Source organism: Oncorhynchus keta, chromosome 23 (assembly GCF_023373465.1).
Source record: "Oncorhynchus keta strain PuntledgeMale-10-30-2019 chromosome 23, Oket_V2, whole genome shotgun sequence".
Lineage (NCBI taxonomy): Eukaryota > Metazoa > Chordata > Actinopteri > Salmoniformes > Salmonidae > Oncorhynchus > Oncorhynchus keta.
This window is the reverse complement of record NC_068443.1, coordinates 7,951,088-7,973,692: the sequence shown is the minus strand read 5'-3', so window position 1 is coordinate 7,973,692 and position 22,605 is coordinate 7,951,088. Positions and strand designations below refer to the sequence as shown.

General features: G+C 44.3%; 1 protein-coding gene and 1 long non-coding RNA gene across 5 annotated transcripts in view; one reads left to right on the top strand and one right to left on the bottom strand.

Moving 5' to 3' along the window:
* LOC118376405 (ski-like protein) overlaps positions 1 to 15,524 on the bottom strand; it is a 43,599-nt gene extending 28,075 nt beyond the window's left edge. Inside the window, exons 1-2 of one of the 4 annotated variants that reach the window (XM_052476159.1) lie at positions 15,218 to 15,524; positions 10,618 to 11,972 (exon numbers count right to left, since the gene is read on the bottom strand). In XM_052476159.1, coding sequence (XP_052332119.1) covers positions 10,618 to 11,784 — 1,167 coding nt within the window. In that variant the 5' untranslated portion in view covers positions 11,785 to 11,972; positions 15,218 to 15,524. Of the gene's footprint in view, positions 1 to 10,617; positions 11,977 to 13,835; positions 14,244 to 15,217 lie in introns of those variants that run through there. The other 3 variants (XM_052476157.1, XM_052476160.1, XM_052476158.1) reach the window with 3 other exon arrangements.
* Positions 1,033 to 21,069, top strand: LOC127910936 (uncharacterized). Its single transcript, XR_008076911.1, has 2 exons — positions 1,033 to 1,180; positions 20,463 to 21,069. It is a non-coding gene; the product is annotated as an uncharacterized LOC127910936 (long non-coding RNA).
* The last annotated feature ends 1,536 nt before the right edge of the window (positions 21,070 to 22,605 follow it).

Genomic DNA, 22,605 nt, shown 5'->3' with positions numbered 1-22,605 from the left:
CAATGAATCGATGTGACATAAGACATATGAGTGATAGTGTAATCAATAACGCGTTAAATTATGCAAGGTGCAGTCATATTCAGGTCCTGATTGGTCAACAATCTCACATCTCTTTTGACAAGCAAACGGAGTTCCACAGAAATCCTGGTTGGGGAACGAAATGACTGCACAACGAAACAGCACAGCAAGTATGTGAAAGAAATAGGTTGAGATGATGTTTTACTGATAATGGGGACATGTATAAAATGCCAAACAAAGTATCATTTTGGTCAGTGTGGTGTGTATTTAACGTTTGTTTAACTTTTATTTAACGTTTAACTAGGTAGTCAGTCAAGAGCCATTCTTATTTACAATGACGGCCTACCCCGGACGACGCTGGGCCAATTGCGTGCCGCCCTATGGGACTCCCAATCACAGCCGGATGTGATACAGCCTGGATTCAAACCAGGGACTGTAGTGACACCTCTTGCAATGAGATGCAGTGCCTTAGACCGCTGCGTCCATGTGTGTGCGTTAAGAATTCTAGTGCAGTTAAATAGTTAAAACTCTGCTAAAATTTTTAATATCAGTATTGTTTTTTGGCAAGGAAAATATTGGATATCGTATCGGCCAAAAATGTCATATCGGCGCATCACTAGTGGCTCCACTAGGCACAATGGACCAATGAAGAGACGAGACCGGGGTTGTGTTCAGTAGAAATCGTTGCAGCAAAACACTGAAGCAAAAAACACCAAAATTAGAATTTATTGGATAAGTTCTGGTGGCAATTGTTCCCAATTTGGTACCAAATGAATACAACCAAGGGCCTTGACTCCTGAACAGGGATATGGAAACAGCAGCCTTTTGGGAAAAACACACTTCCAGTAGCCTCACAGAATCAACCCCCGATCAGCGTGTTAGTTTAACCCTTACTTCTCGTCAGCCAGCCACTGTTTACACAGTGTCAATGTGCACATTGTAACCCAGTCCAAGGGTTTCCAGACACACACACACACAAAGCTAAGCTCTCTCTCACTCTCTCTGAAGGCATGTTCTCCGTCACTCCATAGGAAAGTACACGACTAAGGGCCTTGACTTCTCAACACTCCAATAAGGATATGGAAACAGCAGCCGTTGGGGGAAAACAAACTTCCAGAAGTTAAGTCTCGGTCCTCACCTTCTCAAAAACACATTGGAGGAGGTCAGCGGGAGGGGTTGAGGGTTGAGTACGAGAGAAGTACGCAATTGAGTAGGCTTGGGCGGTATACCGTAGTATCTGGAAAAAGCCAGGGGATTGTTTTTCAAACTATTTCATAATTGTATTTTTTATCAATTTGAATCTGTAGCTACTTTAAGTAAATACGTAGTCAACTTGAGATCGAGAACATTGCGGTCATGTCATTGGTCACATGATGTAACTTACGGTAGGTAGTCCCCAGTCACGTGGTGTTTGTTTACAAGCCAAGAGACCGGAGCCTTGTGCCACACACAGTAGTGCAGCATGCACCAGGTGATCTAAATTACAGTTTGCAATTCACAACCACCAGATAGTTATTAGCTTTATGTATTAGCTAGTTAGCTTACTAGAGCTAAGTGGTTAGCTTCTTCCAAAATCCAGAATTTGCTTGGTAACAGCAGAATCCCCTCCTGGATAAAGAACCTTGCCAGCTAGCATTATTTTTGTGCGTGCAGAAAACTGAGTAGGGTTTGAGTTACTAGTATACATACTTCAGGTCAGAAACTGTACAAAACATTCGCAATGCAGTCGTTAGTGTTGTCTAACTTAAATGCTATCAGGATTCCTTAATACTTGTTAGCCTTTTGGTAAGTGACTTTTTGGGCTTTGAATATTAGTACTTTTTAAATAAATACTGCAGTCAACTTGTGCACTAGGTAATAAGGCATATTGCGTTCATTTTGCCAGTCAGGTAATTGTTTTATGACGCTTAAGGGTACTAGTTTCCCAAAACAGCGGTTAAATGTTATTGGTCAAATACATGTTTAGCAGATGTTGCGGATGTAGCAAAATGCTTGTGTTCCTAGCTCCAACAGTGCAGTAATATCCAACACTACACCAATCTAAAAGTAAAAGAAGAATGTAATCAAGAAATATTAGGATGAGCAATGGTCGGAGTCCAGAGTGTGTGAGAGGTACTTTTGTTCATGCACGTGGAGCCCCTACAAATTAGTGGATTTGGCTATTTCAGCCACACCAGTTGCTGACGGGTGTATACATTTTTGGGGGGGCACACAGCCATGCAATCTCCATAGACAAACACTGGCAAAAGAATGGCCTTACAGAAGAGCTCAGTGACTTTCAAACGTGGCACTGTCATAGGATGCTACCGTTCTAACAAGTCACTTTGTCTAGTTTTTGCCTCTGGAAGCAACATCAGGACAAGAACTTTGTCGGGAGCTTCATGAAATGGGTTTCCATGGCTGAGCAGCCGCACACAAGCCTAAGATCACCAGCCAAGCGTCGGCTGGAGCAGTGTAAATCTAGTCGCCATTGGACTCTGGGGCGGTAGGGTAGCCTAGCGTTGGACTAGTAACCGGAAGGTTGCAAGTTCAAATCCCCCAGCTGACAAGGTACAAATCTGTCGTTCTGCCCCTGAACAGGCAGTTAACCCACAGTTCCTAGGCCGTCATTGAAAATAAGAATTTGTTCTTAACTGACTTGCCTGGTTAAATAAAGGTAAAATAAAAAATAAAAACATTTTAAAAACTCTGGAGCAGTGGAATGCGTTCTCTAGAGTGATGAATCACGCTTCACCATCTGGCAATCCGACGGAAGAATCTGGGTTTGGTGGATACCAGGAGAATGCTACCTGCCTCAATGCATAGTGCCAACTAAAGTTTGGTGGAGAAGGAATAATGGTGTGGGGCTATATTTCCATGGTTCGGGCTAGGCCCCTTAGCTCCAGTAAAGGGAAATCTCAACGCTACAACATACAAGGACATTATATACGATTCTATGCTTCGAACTTTGTGGCAGCAGTTTGGGGAAGGCCCTTTCCTGTTTCAGCATGGCAATGTCCCCGTGCACAAACTGAGGTCCATAGAGAAATGGTTGGTCGAGATCGGTTATGGACAGCGTCCGCTATGAGAATTCCTTAGTACTTGTTAGCATTCGGATAAGTGCCAGTCTTTTTTTTTCGGGGGGTACGTTTTGGGGATTATGCTCCCCTTCTGTGCACTAGCGGTAATAATGTAGAACCCAGGATGGCACAGGCATGGAATGAAGGTATCGAAATCTGAATACAGCCTCTCTCCCCCCTCTCTCGCTCTTCAACTTCCAGCAGGATGTGGAAACAGTGAGTCAGTCAGCGTGGTAGATCAGCAGGTGGCTGGGTTGTTTCCTAAAATTGCACCTTATTCCCTAAAGTGCACTACTTTTGACCAGGGCTCTGTGGAGCTCCCAGTCTAAAGGTGTGCACTGTATAGGGAATAGGGTGCCATTTGAGGCAGTCCCAGTCTGGAAGATGAATGCTAGCAGCTAGGGACCAGCCCTACAGTCTGTCCACTTCTCTCTCTCTCTCACACACACACACACTACATTATTCATCTCATATGTATACGTATATACTGTACTCTATATTATCTAATGCATCTTTATGTAATACATGTATCACTAGCCACTTTAAACTATGCCACTGTTTACATACTCATCTCATATGTATATACTGCACTCAATACCATCTACTGTATCTTGCCTATGCCGCTCTGTACCATCACTCATTCATATATCTTTATGGACATATTCTTTATCCCCTTATACACACAAGTGTAAGACAGTAGTCTTGGAATTGTTAGTTAGATTACTTGTTGGTTATTACTGCATTGTCGGAACTAGAAGCACAAGCATTTCGCTACACTCGCATTAACATCTGCTAACCATGTGTATGTGACAAATAAAATGTTATTTGTTTTCGATTTGACACACACACGGGGAGGGTTAGATATTAGAAGGGAATCCCAGTGCAGGGAGACTTCTCACACACTCCTATGTCCATTCTAATGGAGGGGGGGGATAATGTCACCCTGGAGCAGAGTCACCTGCTTCCTCTACAACAGAACCTTTACAGGAATCTGCTCTGTGCTCTTTCAGAACAGCCCAGGTTCATGTTACAGCGGACCGTGAACGTGTGTGTACCACAACACACAGTGTAGTACAAATGTTGTACAGTAGTCAACATTAAAATTCCAATCAGAAGACAGAAAAACAAGTTCAAACAACCAAGACAGAGAAAAATATATATATACAGCACCAGCACAGCCCCCCCCCCCCTCCAGGCAGAAGACAGAACAGTCCTCCCACCCCAGGCAGAAGACAGAACAGTTCTCCCACCCCAGGCAGAAGACAGAACAGTCCTCCCACCCCAGGCAGAAGACAGAACAGTCCCCACCCCAGGCAGAAGACAGAACAGTCCTCCCACCCCAGGCAGAAGACAGAACAGTCCTCCCACCCCAGGCAGAAGACAGAACAGTCCTCCCACCCCAGGCAGAAGACAGAACAGTCCTCCCACCCCAGGCAGAAGACAGAACAGTCCTCCCACCCCAGGCAGAAGACAGAACAGTCCTCCCACCCCAGGCAGAAGACAGAACAGTCCTCCCACCCCAGGCAGAAGACAGAACAGTCCTCCCACCCCAGGCAGAAGACAGAACAGTCCTCCCACCCCAGGCAGAAGACAGAACAGTCCTCCCACCCCAGGCAGAAGACAGAACAGTCCTCCCACCCCAGGCAGAAGACAGAACAGTCCTCCCACCCCCTTCAGGCATAGAGGGCAAAAAATAACCTTCACCTGAAACTGTCACAGACACGAGGACCTCTGATGAGTGAGACAGAGGGATGTGTCACTAACTTCCAGTTATTTGCAGCTCATTACAGAGACATTAGGGTCTCACACACCTTACGGTGTATCATGTGTCCTGCTGAAGGTGTGTATTAGTCTGCTCTGCAGTGGAGATGTGTCTGTGAGTGAGTGGCCCCCGGGTTTGTCCATCTGATAGGATTCACAGTATTTTTCCTGTCAAAATAAATAAATAAATAAATAAATAAATAGAGCTTTGTTTATATGAACCCCTTATAAAACAAGCCCATTTTTACCACGTTCTTGCCTGTATACGTGTTTTATACCTCCCGTGTGCATGCCGGCTTGCCGGGGAGGAGTGGTAGTAGTAGTTTGCAGATGTGGGTGGGCATTTATTTTAATTGAATATACCCCATTAAAAAAATAATTCCATTTGTCCGACAAACAGTGGCAGTCCTGTGGGCAAAAACAACTCGTTGATGAGAGAGGTCGAAGGAGAACGGCAAGAATCATGCAAGTTAACAGGCGGAACACAGACAGACAAATAACGGTGGTGTGCAGAATTCTAACTCGGAACGCACAACTTGTCGGTCCTTGTCACGGAAGGGCTACTGCAGCAAACACCGGGTTCCACTCCTATCAGCTAAGAAGCTGCTCCAGTGGGCACACGATCACCAACACTGGACAATTGAGGAGTGGAAAAACATTGCCTGGTTCGACAAATCCCAGTTCCTGTTGCGTCATGCTGATGGCAGAGTCAGGATTTGGCGTAAGCAGCACGAGTCCATGACCACATCCTGCCTGGTGTCAACGGTACAGGCTCGGGGTGGTAATATAATGGTGTGGGGAATGTTTTCCTGGCACACGTTAGGTCCCTTGAATTGATTCATGTTTCCATGTCCCGAAGAATTCAGGCTGTTCCGGATGCAAAAAGGGGGGCGACCTGTTACTTGATGGGTGTATCTAATAAACTGGCCACTTAGTATATTTCATAGTAAGAATATAACAGAATAAAATACAAAGAATACTTTTCCCACAGAACTTGTGTCACGGGAACATGTAGAACTGCTGTCAAATAAAAAGTTATTTTGAAAGAGCCCAAACCTAATGAATTGTGTGTCAAAAAGCCACTCTCTCCTACCCTCACTGCACTTTGATAGGGAGCAGGCGTAGCGTTACTTACATTGTGTATTTACACCTTGATACTGATAGAAGATATTTTCAAAAGCATGCAAGTCTCATGCTCATATCTGACAACCTCAACAGGCTTTTGGAGTTGCCTTTATGCGACCAAGAAAATAATTTTAAAAAAAGTCTACACTTGATTTAGGTTACATTATTGCATGCTAAATGTTTCTGAACAGACCTTGATGAGCAAATATAATAGATGAGCTATACTACCCCCCCTACACATATTTACCCAGTCAGAAACTAAATTAACCAAATAGCCTATTCGGTGAAACAAAACAAAAAAAATCACATTGAGACAAGTCAGTGAAGTTAGGCTTTTGGTTGAGACTAGGCCTTTAAGTGACGAGCAAAATAACCACTTGTTAAACTACGTAACATGGCAACATGATCTAATAAAAGGAACCAACTAGACACGACAATCATGAACATGGCTTTATCTTGGCCAGGTCGCAGTTGTAAATGAGAACTTGTTCTCAACTAGCCTACCTGGTTAAATAAATGTAAAAATATATATATTTAAAATTCAATCACCTCAGCTGACATTTCCCAAGCCTAACCGTAGCCAATACCTGGTTCACCAACTACTTCTCAGACAGAGTTCAGTGTGTCAAATCAGATGGCTTGTTCTCCGGACCTCTGGCAGTCTCTATGGGGGAGCCATAGGGTTCAACTCTTGGGCCAAATCTCTTTTTTTTTTCCCTGTCTGTCTGTCTGTCTGTCTGTCTATATATATATCAATGACTTCGCTCTTGCTGCTGGTGATTCTCTGATCCACCTCTTACGCAGACAACACCATTCTGTATACTTCTGGCCCTTCTTTCTATGCTCTTAAATGATAGTAAAACTAAATGCATGCTCGTCAACCGATCGCTGCCCGCACCCGCTCGCCCACTAATCTGGTCGGTTCTGACCTATAATATGTGGACAACTACCTAGGTGTCTGGTTAGACTGTAAACTCACCTTCCAGACTCACATTAAGCATCTCCAATCCTAAATTAAATCTAGAATTGGCTTCCTATTTCACAACAAAGCCTCCTTCACTCATGCTGCTAAACATACCCTCGTAAAACTGACTATCCTACCGAACCTTCACATTGGCGATGTCATTTACAAAATAGCCTCCATCACTCTACTCAGCAAACTGGATGTAGTCGATCACAGTGCCCTCCGTTTTGTCACCAAAGCCCCATATACTACCCACCACTGCGACATGTATGCTCTCGCTGGCTGGCCCTCGCTACATATTCGTCGCCAAACCCACTGGCTCCAGGTCATCTATAAGTCTTTGCTGGGTAAAGCCCCACCATATCTCAGCTCACTGGTCCCCAGAGCAATAGCACGCGCTCCAGCAGGTATATTTCACTGGTCGTCCCCAAAGCCAGCACCTGCTTTGGTGGCCTTTCCTTCCAGTTCTCTACTGCCAATGACTGGGACGAATTGCAAAAACCACTGAAGCTGGAGTCTTACATCTCCCTCTCTAACTTTAAGCATCAGCTGTCAGAGCAACTTACCGATCACTGTACCTGTACACAGCCCATCTGTAAATAGCCCAGCCAACCAACTACCTACCTCATTTGTTTTTGTGCTCTTTTGCACATCAGTATTTTCTACTTGCACATCCTCATCTGCACATATATCACTCCAGTGTAAATTGCTAAATTGTAATTAATTCACCACTATGGGCCTATTTATTGCCTTACCTCCTTACTTCATTTCACACACTGTATACAGGTGAAATTTTTAAAATGTATTATTTAAAAATGTGCAAACGGATATTCAGTGAAAAATAAAAAGTCTGAGAAATCAATCTATCAAGACGAGTCCCCACACTTTCCTTAAGCAGCACGATGGCGCCATCCAACTCAAAACGGTGTTGAAATTATCATCTAGTTGACCACACGCGGGTATAGGCTATTGCTTCAAATGTATTACATACGAGTGAGTGGATGACCTTAGGAGTTTCAGTAAGCAACTATTTGATACATACCTTCAAAATTGCACTAAACTTACTTTATTCCAATATTTTCTTAATTTCAGTGATATTTATTCCCACAGTAGTTCTTAAAATGGTTCCATTCAGTGATTAAGAAACCAATGCATGCTTAGTGGTGGGCTCTGCGGAGAGACAGAATTGACATGTCTACAACTGGCAGGAGGATGGTTAACTGGCGCTGCCTAGCAACCATCAAGAGTTGAAGGGGGCAGCGCGTGCCAATTCCGCCTCAGCATTAAGGCTGTTTCATACTAAGCTGTAAGCAGAACTTTACCGAAATGATTACCAGGTCGCTAGGCAGGGGGGTGGCTTTGATACCGGCAATACCTTTCAGATAGAAAAGGTGGAGGTCAAGTTGACGAAAAACAGTTGTATGAAAGAGAGGAGGAGTCTCTCAGACAAACACAGCGGACCAAGCCAAAGTGCGAGAGGGAGGGGAAGGTGGGAGGGAGGAATGTGGTTTGGGCGCTAGACTAGACACCAGACGGTATTTCCGGCACACACACACACACACACAAATTGAAACATATGGGAGAGGCTGGGCCCCTCTCCCTCCCCCTCTTTCTGCCAGACAAACACAGCAGACAGGGAGTGCCAAATGACTGTACAGCAAGCAGTGTTGTCACACCTGCACAGCACACACACTAGAAATACACAGACACTATAAAAACACTTGGGAGTCCATAGTCTCTTGTTTAACCCATAACCTGCCAGGCTGCATTGAATTCAAAGCAGCCTACCTGGAAAACACCAGTTAAAGTCAGGGTCATCTAACTAGTCAACTCTCCCTTAGTGAGCCATCATTAAAACGACAAGGCAAAAAAACTAAGCCTACGTCCCAAACTAGACCCTATTCCCTTTATATAGTACATCATGTGTTTTAGCAGAGCCTTGTAAAGTAATGTGCTATATAGAAAAAAAGGGTACTATTTGTGACGTACCCTAATAGTCCAGTTTGATTAAGTAGAGGTCCTGTCATGTCATAGCAATGAACCAATCAGAGGAGAAACCATCTAGAGCTTTGTTTTCAGCTGGAGTCAGCCATTTCTATGGGTCCTGTTGGCCATTTCTATGGGTCCTGTTGGCCATTTCTATGGGTCCTGTCTGTTGGCCATTTCTATGGGTCCTGTCTGTTGGCCATTTCTATGGGTCCTGTCTGTTGGCCATTTCTATGGGTCCTGTTGGCCATTTCTATGGGTCCTGCTGCTCTGCTCTCTCCCACTGTCCCTTTTAATTTTTGTTATACAACAACAAAGAAAAACTTTTTTTTTTTTTATGTTTTAAAACTCTGCTCTGTAGAATCCTGTTTGGTTCTGGTCTTCTGTGAACAGCACTGGTGGTGATGGTAATGCAACTTGGCCATTCGCCCATGTATGGGCTTGGGTTGCCGGTTACTGCACACTCCAGTTCAGTGGTACGAATAAAGATCATAGGCTGTTTCCCCAGACAGATCGTCAGCCTAGTCCTGGACTAAGGCATTCAATTAAGATTCTCCACATAAATTGTATTTTAAAACCATCAACAAATTGAATGACAAAAATGACTTTGGAATGCTTAAAAAGGTCATTTAAATAGGGGAGGGATGAACTTAATGAATCTAAACTGTCCCCCCTATCTTGCCCAGAGGTCAGAGTGAGCGAGGGAGAGTCCACTAGTCCAGTCAGTGCTCTTGCCTATTGATGGTTCTAGTGACCTCCAGCTGACCCGAAGGACAAATGATGCTCTTCCCCTGTGTGACACACACACACACACACACACACACACACACACACACACACACACACACAGCAGTGACCCAGAGCGGGAGAGACCAGCTGGTCAGCAGTTAGCCTGTCCAACCCCACTCTGATCTACTACACCATCTTGACTTACCCCCACATTAGTGAGTTGCCAGCGTTTCCATGTAGATGTCAGCGCTAGTGTTGTTGTGTTTCCATGTAGATGTCAGCGCTAGTGTTGTTGTGTTTCCATGTACATGTCAGCGCTAGTGTTGTGTTTCCACCAGGAATGTGACACTAAAGGCTTGGGGCGAACACAATCAACAGCATCACATGCTACATATGTGTGTTTGACCAATAAAATTAGACAGTTGCTTTGTGAGAAAGTGCTCAAGTTCAGTTAGTCCTTGTTATGTAAATTTACATTTGTCATTTAGCAGACACTCTTATCCAAAGCGATTTACAAGAGCAATTAGGGTTACGTGCCTTGCTCAAGAGCACAGACCGATTTTTCACCTAATCTGCTCTGAGATTTCAAACCAGCGACCTTTCAGTTACTGTCCCAACACTCTTAACCGCTAGGCTACCTGCCATGCCAGCTGAAACGTACCCAGGGCCTGAGTTCGGCCCAGGGTCAGAGCAGATCCGCCAGAGCCATGGCCCAGTGAGACACGGGTGCTAGTCCGCATACATGGAAACAGAAAAGTCTGAGTATTTTGGGTAAAACACAATCGGGTAAATCTCCAAAGAAATGTCACCATACGGGCAGCAGGAAGAATGTCACCTGTCCCCCTATGTATCGTCTTACACACACAGCAAGGGCTGGTTTCTCTAGACTCTACCAATGACAGTGCAACCACACAAAGTAGTCTGACGGAAAACATATCTGTTCAGAAACACAATAAGAAGTCATTCGTTACTTACTTTGTCGCTGGTTCGGTTGTAGTGGAACTTGTCCTTCATGTCCTCCAACAGCTGTTTGAGCTGCGGCTCCTCCGCCGTTCCCAGGTACTTCCTCCCCAGCTGCAGGTAGCACGGCCACTTGGCCGAGTCAAAGCCCCAGTGACAGGTCCTCTTGTCCGGCGACTTGTGAGAGTGCATCACAAACTTCTGCGGAGAGAAGAGCAGCTGGCACTCCACGCACTGAATACAGGGCGACTCGGGCTTGGCGTAGAATTGGGGAACGAACAGACCCTGGCATTTCCCCAGACACTGGTGCTCCACCTGGAAGCTGGCCTCAGTCTCCTTGAGGAGCTCCTGGCCGGGTTGCTTGGTGATGGGTTCGGAGGGAAGGACAGCCCCCGGGCGGAGGAGGGCGTTGCAGAGGCGTTGGGCGTCAGTTAAGGTGATGAGGCCGCAGGACGGAGCATTGAAGGGTAAAATACCCAGCACCTTGAGTATGTGCAGCTGTTCCCCATCACAGCGTGAGCAGTACACATAGAGCTCGTCGCACACGGAATTGATCTGCTGCAAGGAGAAGTGGCGGAGAACCGAGTTGAGCACCTGGGGGAGGCAGAGGCGTTTCTCCCCGCCGACGGCAAAGCACGAGATAGATTCTCCCTCGAGAAGGGAGTGGCTGAGTTCTGTGGAGCTGTCACTGGGCACCAGCAGGGGTATACCTCCCAGCACAGGAGGGGAGGGTAGAGGTGCCATGCCAGGGTAGGAACCAGGGCTGGGGGAGGAGGATGCTTCGTGGCCAGAGCGGGCTGAGAAGGCTGCTGGGCCCCCCAGAGAGCGCGCGCTGCTGAGAGTGAAGGCTGCCAGCGTGTGTTTCAGCCCAGGGCTCAGGTCTAAAGCTTTCGCTCCACATACCTGGAACTCCCCCCTACTGTCCATCTCTATTGATCTAGTCATGCCTGGATCCACCTCCCGGTCCTGGGTCTGCTCTTCCCCAGCCTCCCTCTTTACCTTGGGGGTCCAGGGCAGGGGGGTCAGAGGGTCCAGGTTTCGGCGTTTCAGGTTCATCTCAGCCATCAGCCTCTTCTTAATGGGCACATCTTCTATTCTCTCACGGTACAGCTGCTTCATGTTGCCCTTGAACGAGGTCAGGTCTTTGAATGGGGTTTTCAGACTCGTCTGAGTACTGGCCATGTCAGAGTTAGAGCTATGGATGAGTCTTTCCACTACCCCCTTCACTTGGATCTATTAGTCCCACGTTGAGTAGTCTGTGGGTTTTGTTAGTATCTTTTCAAATGTTCCAGATCTTCTGGTGTTCAGAAAGGTACATGGTGGAGACTGCAGTGTTTCTGTTCAGATTGTTGCGTCTAAGTCTCTGTCTGCTTCCTGTAGGGGATGGGAAAGGTTCAGGCGTTAACACAAACCAAGAGAGGAAACGGGGGGTAAAGCTCTAACTATATTAAAATGTATTCCATGTGTAAAAGGAATTGTTAAAGACTCCAGCCACGCAAGTCATAGACAGTGCAAAAAAAAAGCGTCAATGCAGATAGGCTCTGGGACTAACTCTCGACTCATCACATGCGCTGCTGCTACTGTTTATCTATCCTGTTGCCTTGTCACTTTACCCCTACCTAGATGTACCTCAATTACCTTGTACCCTGCACATCGACTGGGTGCTGTTACCCCGTGTTTATAGCCAAGTTCCTTTACTCGTGGTGCATTTAATTAATAGCCGTTTTACTTTTCTATTATTTTTTATCTCTGCATTGTTGGGAAAGGACCCGTAAGTAAGCGTTTTACTGTTAGACTACACCTGTTGTTGTTTACAAAGCATGTAACTAATAACATTTTATTTGATAGAATTAGACTAATTTTAACCGATTATGAAATTAAAATGTTTGGGAGGGGTTGCTAAAATAATTATGTATATATTTAAGGTGTATTTTCCGGGGGGTGCTATCCTGCTTGAGTGGCTCAAAGGTCCTATTGGGGGCCAAAAGGCAATTAGCATACCCATACCTCACCACCCAAACATCTCACCATTCAGCCCTTTTCATTGAACCCTATGGGGCAATTCACATACCGTGTTATCACCCAAAGGCAGTAAAATCACCATACCATTTCCAACAGAAAGTTTTGTCCAGTTAAACCAACCAGTATATAGCTGGTCTCTCTGGCACTCTCTAGGTCACTAAATACTGTCACAAAAAAAGTTCACACCTGGTGCAGCCTAGTAACACATTTTCCCTGTTAAATTACTCAGCCATTTAAATACTTTTTACATTTTTTTTATATGAAAAACTCAGTTTTTGCCATAGCCCTCAATTACAGGCTTTTTATTGCGATTTAAACATGAGCTTGTTCAAGGTGTCAGACTAGAGGACTGTTGCCATCAACTGGGTCATACCGAAAATTCTGGGGCGGGGCTTAGCGAAGGCTCAATTGTTACGTTCCTGAAACGCAGTGTGATATTCAATGGATGTTGAACATGGTATTTTCCCCACACCGCAGAATCTAACTGCATTTAAAGCGCATAACTCCGACTTTAATAAAACGGTGTATACCTTAAAACGACCGTTGTATTAACAGTAAATACAGTGCACGGTGTTAACTACTGTAATCCAACATTAGGAAAATATATCTACAGCATTTCAGTGGAAACCTTTCAAAATTCGGCGACAACATGACAAGCAGCCTCCCATATAACTAGCTACAATCACATTGAGTGCTTGTGTGACAAATATCATCCATTGAAAAAAAAAGGGTGACTGTCAAAGACAAACATATAGGACAAAAATATATAAATACTGCATTTAGGCAGTCGGATGTCTTTAACCGCGCATAGTCAGTAGCCGTGTGCGGACGACAGTACAGCATTCTACCAGCAGCACCACTGACATCCATGCAGTAACTACAGTGTACAGATCTTTCCACCAAAGGAAGCAACTATCCGGGTACAAAACGCGGGACTGCAGACCAGGTGGTCGTAGTTATTGTTAAAAATCCTATTCCCATAATTAAATGCAATTAATACCGAATGCTTCACCAATGCAATGGAGAACAGGTTCACGCGTTGACTTCCAACCCAAACGGATGTTTCCACGCAACACAAATAATATTGTTGTTTAGTTTTTTTTTTTAACAGGGTCGTTCATATTAATATTTAAAAATACGTCAATTTTCTCCTTAAAAAAAATATATAAAAAATAAAATAAAATGGACGTTGAGAGTCGAGGGTCCCTTACCCAGTTTTTTTCTCCTTCGTAGCTAACAAGGACAACGCGCACAGCTCCATTCATATTCATTTCCTCTCCAAACTCCCTTTCTGTCCCTCTTTCTCTCTACCCCTCGTCTCCAAACTCCCTTTCTGTCCCTCTTTCTCTCTACCCCTCGTCTACAAACTCCCTTTCTGTCCCTCTTTCTCTCTACCCCTCCTCTACAAACTCCCTTTCTGTCCCTCTTTCTCTCTACCCCTCGTCTCCAAACTCCCTTTCTGTCCCTCTTTCTCTCTACCCCTCGTCTCCAAACTCCCTTTCTGTCCCTCTTTCTCTCTACCCCTCGTCTCCAAACTCCCTTTCTGTCCCTCTTTCTCTCTACCCCTCGTCTCCAAACTCCCTTTCTGTCCCTCTTTCTCTCTACCCTCGTCTCCAAACTCCCTTTCTGTCCCTCTTTCTCTCTATCCCTCGTCTCCAAACTCCCTTTCTGTCCCTCTTTCTCTCTACCCCTCGTCTCCAAACTCCCTTTCTGTCCCTCTTTCTCTCTACCCCTCGTCTACAAACTCCCTTTCTGTCCCTCTTTCTCTCTACCCCTCGTCTACAAACTCCCTTTCTGTCCCTCTTTCTCTCTACCCCTCGTCTCCAAACTCCCTTTCTGTCCCTCTTTCTCTCTACCCCTCGTCTCCAAACTCTACTTCCCCTCCTCTGGCTCGCCACGGTCATGGCACTGGTATGCAGACAGCACTGATAATGACATTCACTGGCCAGGCTGCTGTCTAACACCCGACCTACAATTAATTACAAAACTAACGTTAACGTCCTTAGCTATAGCTGAACAACATTACGGATTTAGTTAACGTTATCGACACATTTAGCCAACACGTCTGAATACAAAAAAATATATATATACTAGCAATGTAAAAGCCAAGGCTGTGGTGTATTTTACACCAACGAAACACAACAAAAATAAGTATTTCGGAATATAAAACTGATACAATAGCGAATACAGTGGGTTCATTAAATGTTGGGAGGGGGGTAATTACGGCAACATATGAGGACTGCGTAAGAGAAAACACCAAAGCCAATTCGATAAGCGAAAATCAATGTTAATTCGAGTTAACTTAAAAACGACAAAAAAAATATATACATTGAAGCCAGTTGGCCAAACGGGGACTGGAGTTAGCTTAGCATGGCCCCTGACAACACACCCAACCGCAACGCTGTGTGAAGCCAAAGCCAGCTAGCCGAGGCTAACCTTTACTAGCGACCGCTTTGGTTAAAAGCCTCAAATCATGGCTCCATTTCGGGGGGGGAAAAAACGTTTAAAAAAAAAACAAACAAAAATGAAAACGTGATAAATTACATATTTACATCAAGCGAATAACAACGTACAGAAACCAGTTTTAAAAGACTTGCCTGAATGAGGTCGTTTCGGCTTCTCTTCATTCGGTTCAACCGACCATCAACAAGCTACGGCTAGAAACCGCTACCGCTCGGAGACATACAACGTCACAACACGACCTAACGATGATGAGACGTCACCCAGACTCGAATTGGGCATTTCACGGAAACTGTGCGGGGGTGTCTGTCTGCCTGTCTGTCTGTCTGTCTCGCAGTCTGTCTGGCTGGCAGTCTGGCTTGGTTTGTGTAGCACATCTGCAGTACTAAATGAGTGACTGAGAGAGAGGGAGAAATGGAGAGAGAAAGAGAGAGAGAGAGAGAGAGAGAGAGAGAGAGAGAGAGAGAGAGAGAGAGAGAGAGAGAGAGAGAGAGAGAGAGAGAGAGAGAGAGAGAGAGAGAGAGAGAGAGAGCCTCACCGACCATATAAACCCAGCCATATAACGATTTGTTTGGATTCCCATTCGTTCTGTTCTTGATGTCCTTGAGTCTAGTATATTTAGGTTACATATTAACTAAGGTTTATACTCTGTAAATGGCCCACTATTAAGAATATGTTCAATTTAAAACAATTATATTGTTATTAAATTATTGAAAACAATTATCAACATACACAGGCATATCTATACTATACCATATTTAATTTAGAATATATCTATTTGGTTCATATTGTTTTGGTTTATTTGTTATGTTTTAACACTTTGTTGATCTTTTTCCCAGTAACATCATGTCCTGGGGTGACATTAGTTTGGCAGCTGATCACACCAAACAACACAATGAATTTGGGCTTTCACTCAAGTTTGTAAACATACGAAAGAAACATACGAAAGGTTGTTTGAGGATAAGAGATAAAATACAACATCAAATCCATTTACCAAGCCGAGATCATTTTGTGACTTTTTAGGAAATTATGTTTTTTAAATGTACCTTTATTTAACCAGGCAAGTCAGTTAGGAACAAATTCTTATTTTCAATGACTGCCTAGGAAAAGTGGGTTAACTGCCTGTTCAGAGGCAGAACGACAGATTTGTACCTTGTCAGCTCAGGGGTTTGAACTTGCAACCTTCCGGTTACAAGTCCAATGCCTTAACCACTAGGCTACCCTGCCACCCCGAAATTATGTTTACCTGCAATGTCAATAAGTCATAACTTAGACCTGGCGCCAGTCATAGCTGTGTGATTCACTAGCTGGTGCCTGTGACGAGAGAGAGGCGTAAAAGAGGTGGATTGCTCACTGTGTTAATGAATGTGGAGTTTGGCTGAAATGTGTGACTTGTCTGAATTGATTGGACTCAGAGACGTCAGGCCCACTGAAACTGAGAGGGCAGAACACAGCGCCCTTATTTTTTAATACATTTGTACCTGAAATATATACAATATATTTTACACACAATTCATAATTAATACAAAAAAATATATATAATAGATATGGGGAATCATCAGTGCCCCCTCAAAAAAAACATAGTAGGGCTGATTGTGGTCTCTGCTCTGACAGTTGATAATTAGAGATGTGTCCCAAATGGCAACCTATTTCCGGCCGACAGAGTCCACTATTTTGACCAGAGCCCCATGGTCCCTGGTCAAACGTAGTGCACTATATAATAAAATAACAAATAGAGTGCCATTTAGGATGCACCTATTAATGATTTCCGCCTGTGACCAGGTTGCTGCTGGCTGGGGCTTCCTCAGACTCAGTCATTGGCTTTTTGTTAATATGATGTGTGGAAAGGGAAGGGCTGTGGTACTATGGTCTATCTACTGTCCACACACTGACTACTACACCACTACCATGTTTAAAGCCCTACCCCCTCCCTGAGAATCAGAAGGGCTGCGGTGCTATGGTCTATCTACTGTCCACACACTGACTACTACACCACTACCATGTTTAAAGCCCTACCCCCTCCCTGAGAATCAGAAGGGCTGTGGTGCTATGGTCTATCTACTGTCCACACACTGACTACTACACCACTACCATGTTTAAAGCCCTACCCCCTCCCTGAGAATCAGAAGGGCTGTGGTGCTATGGTCTATCTACTGTCCACACACTGACTACTACACCACTACCATGTTTAAAGCCCTACCCCCTCCCTGAGAACCAGAAGGGCTGTGGTGCTATGGTCTATCTACTGTCCACACACTGACTACTACACCACTACCATGTTTAAAGCCCTACCCCCTCCCTGAGAATCAGAAGGGCTGTGGTGCTATGGTCTATCTACTGTCCACACACTGACTACTACACCACTACCATGTTTAAAGCCCTACCCCCTCCCTGAGAACCAGAAGGGCTGCAGTGCTATGGTCTATCTACTGTCCACACACTGACTACTACACCACTACCATGTTTAAAGCCCTACCCCCTCCCTGAGAATCAGAAGGGCTAGGGCAGTTTTCCTATAGGCTATATGTAAATGTGTAATATTTCATATTAGAATCACATTATATACACTAGGCCAGGGGTGGGCAAACCTTTTTGCTCAAGGGCCAATCCGAGATTTTTAAATTCAATGTAGGGCTGCACATTTTGTTTTGGTATGATTTGTTTGTCAAAATCTATTTGCGGGCCAGAAAAATTGCAGTTATTTTGAAACATGTTTATTTTTACCCAAATGAATCATCACCCCTCTCAAAATATATTTTTAGTGTATATTTTTTGTATTTTACTCAAACCTCCCATTGAATCTGGCCCACAGGCCCCAGTTTGCCAAACCCTGCACTAGGCAATCCCTCTCTTGATTCGAGAGATCGGCAGTACAAATAGAAAATGGACTCCGCAGTAGGTAGGGGGAAACAACGCCACTGGCCACCCCACCATAGTTATTGTTTTTGTTGAGCTGAGGAGCAGGAAAAATACAATTGCAGTACATATTGTGCTCTTCTAGCGCGGGTGAGAGGATGTCTGGGGGGACAGTGTTGGTTGTTTACAGTAACATCTTTGTTGTTGTAATATTGTGAGCCTTAAATGAGTTGCCAACAATGGAATGTTCTGGTTTTCGGGCATACAGATATTGTCAACCGAACTTCCTTTTCTGCTGAAAACCGGATATGGGAACTCCTCTAAGGCGTTTCTGTTACGCCTGACACGTTAGGTTATAATATTGTAAAAAGAACGTGGCTGTTTTACCATTAATGATTCCAGTTTCAATATAAGTACAGTGCCTTGCAAAAGTATTCATCCCCCTTGGCATTTTCCCTATATTGTTGCATTACAACCTGTAATTTAAATATATTTTTATTTGGATTTCATGTATTAGACATACACAAAATAGTCCAAATTGGTGAAGTGAAATGAAAAAAATAACTTATTTCAAATTATTATTGTATATTTTTTTCAACGGGAAAGTGGTGCGTGCATATGTATTCACCCCATTTGCTATGGAGCCCCTAAATACGATCTGGTGCCAATTACCTTCAGAAGTCACATAATTAGTTAAATAAAGTCCACCTGTGTGCAATCTAAGTGTCACATGATCTGTCACATGATCTCAGTATATATACACCTATTCTGAAAGGCCTTAGAGTCTGCAACACCACTAAGCAAGCTGCACCATGAAGACCAAGCAGCTCTCCAAACAGGTCAGGGACAATGTTTTGGAGAAGTACAGATCAGAGTTGAGTTATAAAAAAAATATCTGAAACTTTGAACATCCCACAGAGCACCATTAAATGCATTGGAAATGGAAAGAATATGGCACCACAACAAACCTGCCAAGAGAGGGCCGCCCACCAAAACTCACAGACTAGGCAAGGAGGGCATTAATCAAAGAGGTAACAAAGGGACCAAATATAACCCTTAAATCAAATCAAATGTATTTATATAGCCCTTCGTACATCAGCTGATATCTCAAAGTGCTGTACAGAAACCCAGCCTAAAACCCCATACAGCAAGCAATGCACGTGTAGAAGCACCGTGGCTAGGAAAAACTCCCTAGAAAGGCCAGAACCTAGGAAGAAACCTAGAGAGGAACAAGGCTATGTGGGGTGGCTAGTTCTCTTCTAGCTTTGCCGGGTGGAAATTATAACAGAACATGGCCAAGATGTTCATAAATGACCAGCATGGTCAAATAATAATAATCACAGGCACAACAGTTGAAACTGGAGTAGCAGCACGGCCAGGTGGACTGGGCACAGCAAGGAGTCATCATGTCAGGTAGTCCTGAGGCATGGTCCTAGGGCTCAGGTCCTCCGACAGAGAGAAAGAAAGAGAGAATCAGAGAGAGCATACTTAAATTCACACAGGACACCGGATAGGACAGGAGAAGTACCCTAGCCCCCCGACACATAAACTACTGCAGCATAAATACTGGAGGCTGAGACTGGAGGGGTCAGGAGACACTTTGGCCCCATCTGATGACACCCCCGGACAGGGCCAAACAGGAAGGATATAACCCCACCCACTTTGCCAAAGCACAGCCCCCATGGGCAGGCAGACCATTCCATAAAAATTGAGCTCTATAGGAGAAAGCCCTGCCTCCAGCTGTTTGCTTAGAAATTCTCAGGACAATTAGGAGGCCTGTGTCTTGTGACCGTAGCGTACGTGCAGGTATGTACGGCAGGACCAAATCAGAGAGATAGCTCCACAGCAGAGATTGGAGTATGTATCAATAAGACCACTTTAAGCCGTATACTCCACAGAGCTGGGTTTTACGAAAGAGGGGCCAGAAAAAAGGGCATTTGCTTAAAGAAAAAAATAAACAAACACATTTGGTGTTCACCATAAGGCATGTGAGAGACTCCCCAAACATATGGAAGAAGGTACTCTGGTCAGATGAGACTAAAATTGAGCTTTTTGGCCATCAAGGAAAATGCAATGTCTGGCGCTTCAAAATGGTAGACATGTTGTGTAAATCAAATCATACAACCCCCCCCCAAAAATCAATTTTAATTCCAGGTTGTAAGGCAACAAAATAGGAAAAATGCCAAAGGGGGGGGGGGGGGTGAATACTTTCGCAAGCCACTGTAGGAAAGTATACAAATATTTTGAAGATAAATACACAACGCAGAGACAGAGTACGAGAGGTCAAAAGGACAAGAAGTAAATTGAATTAACGATCAATGGAAATAGTGTTTTTTTCTGTAATAGGGAATTATTGATCAATGGGTCAGAGACATGGGAGGAACTTGTCTATACAGTGAGCCTGAAACAGGATACTTGTTATTTGGCCATTGTCCCAGTTGTACTGCAAGGACTTCTAATTGGTTCAACCACAGGCTAGGGCTAGGTTATAAAACTAGATCCTGTCTTTTTGTTCTGGGGAGATAATCACAGGAGAGAACCACAGGAGGGATCCACTGGAGAGAACCACAGGAGAGATCCACTGGAGAGAACCACAGGAGGGATCCACTGGAGAGAACCACAGGAGAGATCCACTGGAGAGAACCACAGGAGGGATCCACTGGAGAGAACCACAGGAGAGAACCACAGGAGAGATCCACTGGAGAGAACCACAGGAGAGAACCACAGGAGAGAACCACAGGAGAGAACCACAGGAGAAATCCACTGGAGAGAACCACAGGAGAGAACCACAGGAGGGATCCACTGGAGAGAACCACAGGAGAGAACCACAGGAGAGAACCACTGAGGACAGGGGAGAATGACCATCTACCTCCCTGTATGATTTGTCCTCTTTGAATAAACCTATTTTCCTCCCCCAGATTTCCTTTGGGGTTTGTGTTATTGAAGAATTACATCAACTGCTACCAAAAGGAAATGTCAAAAGTTTAGTCTAAGGCAGATAGAGCTACTTACAACATAATTTAAGGTCTTTGATTGTTTAAAGATGACATTCATTTAAACCTCAATTTGTTTTATGGTCAGTTATAAAAACAGATATTTTTGTCCTAGCAATTAAAGATCTCTCTGTGATTTGTCCATGTCCTCACATATTTTCTCCCAAATTAAACCCAACTGCCCCCTCCAGCTGAGAGAGGATGCATCCCAAATGGCACCCTATTCCCTACATAGTGCACTACTTTTCACCAAAGCCCTTTTGGGCCCCTATTCGGAATAGGGTGCCATTTGGGATGATCCCTGAGCCTTGTCATGTAACTGTTAATCAGAGGGTGGCTGTACACTGAGAGGCTTATCGAGCTGCCTGGGAGAGCGAGGACACGTCATGCTCCCTCACTGTCTGTCTGACGGTCTGACTCACACTCCGATGTCACAGCCTAATGTGCGTGTGTGTGTAAGTACGTTTCTTTTGTGTGTCTGTGTGTGAGCGGCATGATAAAGGTTTGATAAACGACCCCCGCCAGCACCTCCAGGCTGGCTCTCATACGACAGCGGGGTCAGCAGATGTATTGTGAGAGCGTGAAGCCGTAGCTGTGTAACAGTGTACATTCTGTCTGAAACACAAATGGCACACTAGTTCCTTCATAGTGCATACATTTTGATCCAAAGTCCCATGGGCCCAGCCTGGTCAACATTCTACCACATTATACAGTATAAAGATCAATTTGGGACACACTCTCTCCTCCTATCCAGCCGCAGAGCACAAGAGACATTGATTCCCTGTAATAACATCTGCTGTGATAAAACATGTATCTCATACGTACAATAAAATAGCCAATGCTGATTGTTCATTAGGTCCTAATAAACACAGAGCTGTTGGCTGAGGTGGTAGAGTATGGGCTCTGGGCAAAAGTAGTGCACTATATAGTGAATAGGGTACCATTTGGGACATAACCAGTTGTTGTGGCATGGTCAGAGGACTGGGAAAGGAAAAGAGAACAGAGTTACTAGCTAGCACATTGATGAACCTCTCTGTTAGCCTGGGTTCTGTCTCAACTCCTATTGAGCCTCCTAAGTGCACCCTGGGGGAATAAGACGTAACAACACATTCTATCGCCATCTCTTCTTTTAGTCTATTAAAACCCTTTTATTTATTAAAAGCCACACTTCATTAGAATATTGCAGGAAGAGGTCTAGGCATATAACAAGATACGTCTGGATTAGTAGTAAAATAAACAGTTTAATTCTGGCATATTGTGGGAAATGTTCAATACTTTCACAAATATTTTGTGCCTTTGTTTTATTGATTTACTTCAAAGGGGAATTATATTTATTCCACTCGGGCCGCAAAACCAGCATTACACATAGAATGAAATCTATTCACATATTTTACAAAACCAGCATTACACATAGAATGAAATCTATTCACATATGTTACAGGATATATTCTGGTTAGAATATGGATAAATCCTCTGTGTCTTCAGGGAAGCCATCCAGACACTCTATATGACACCCATGACCCGATCCTTATTCTATTGCTGCCCAGCTGTCATTACACACATTCTCTATTTACCAATCAAATCACTAGACTAGACTCTATGATCACTCATAAATTAATGAACCCCATGTCACCACATTTGACCCCCAGTCCCTGTCTCCACCTCTGACCCC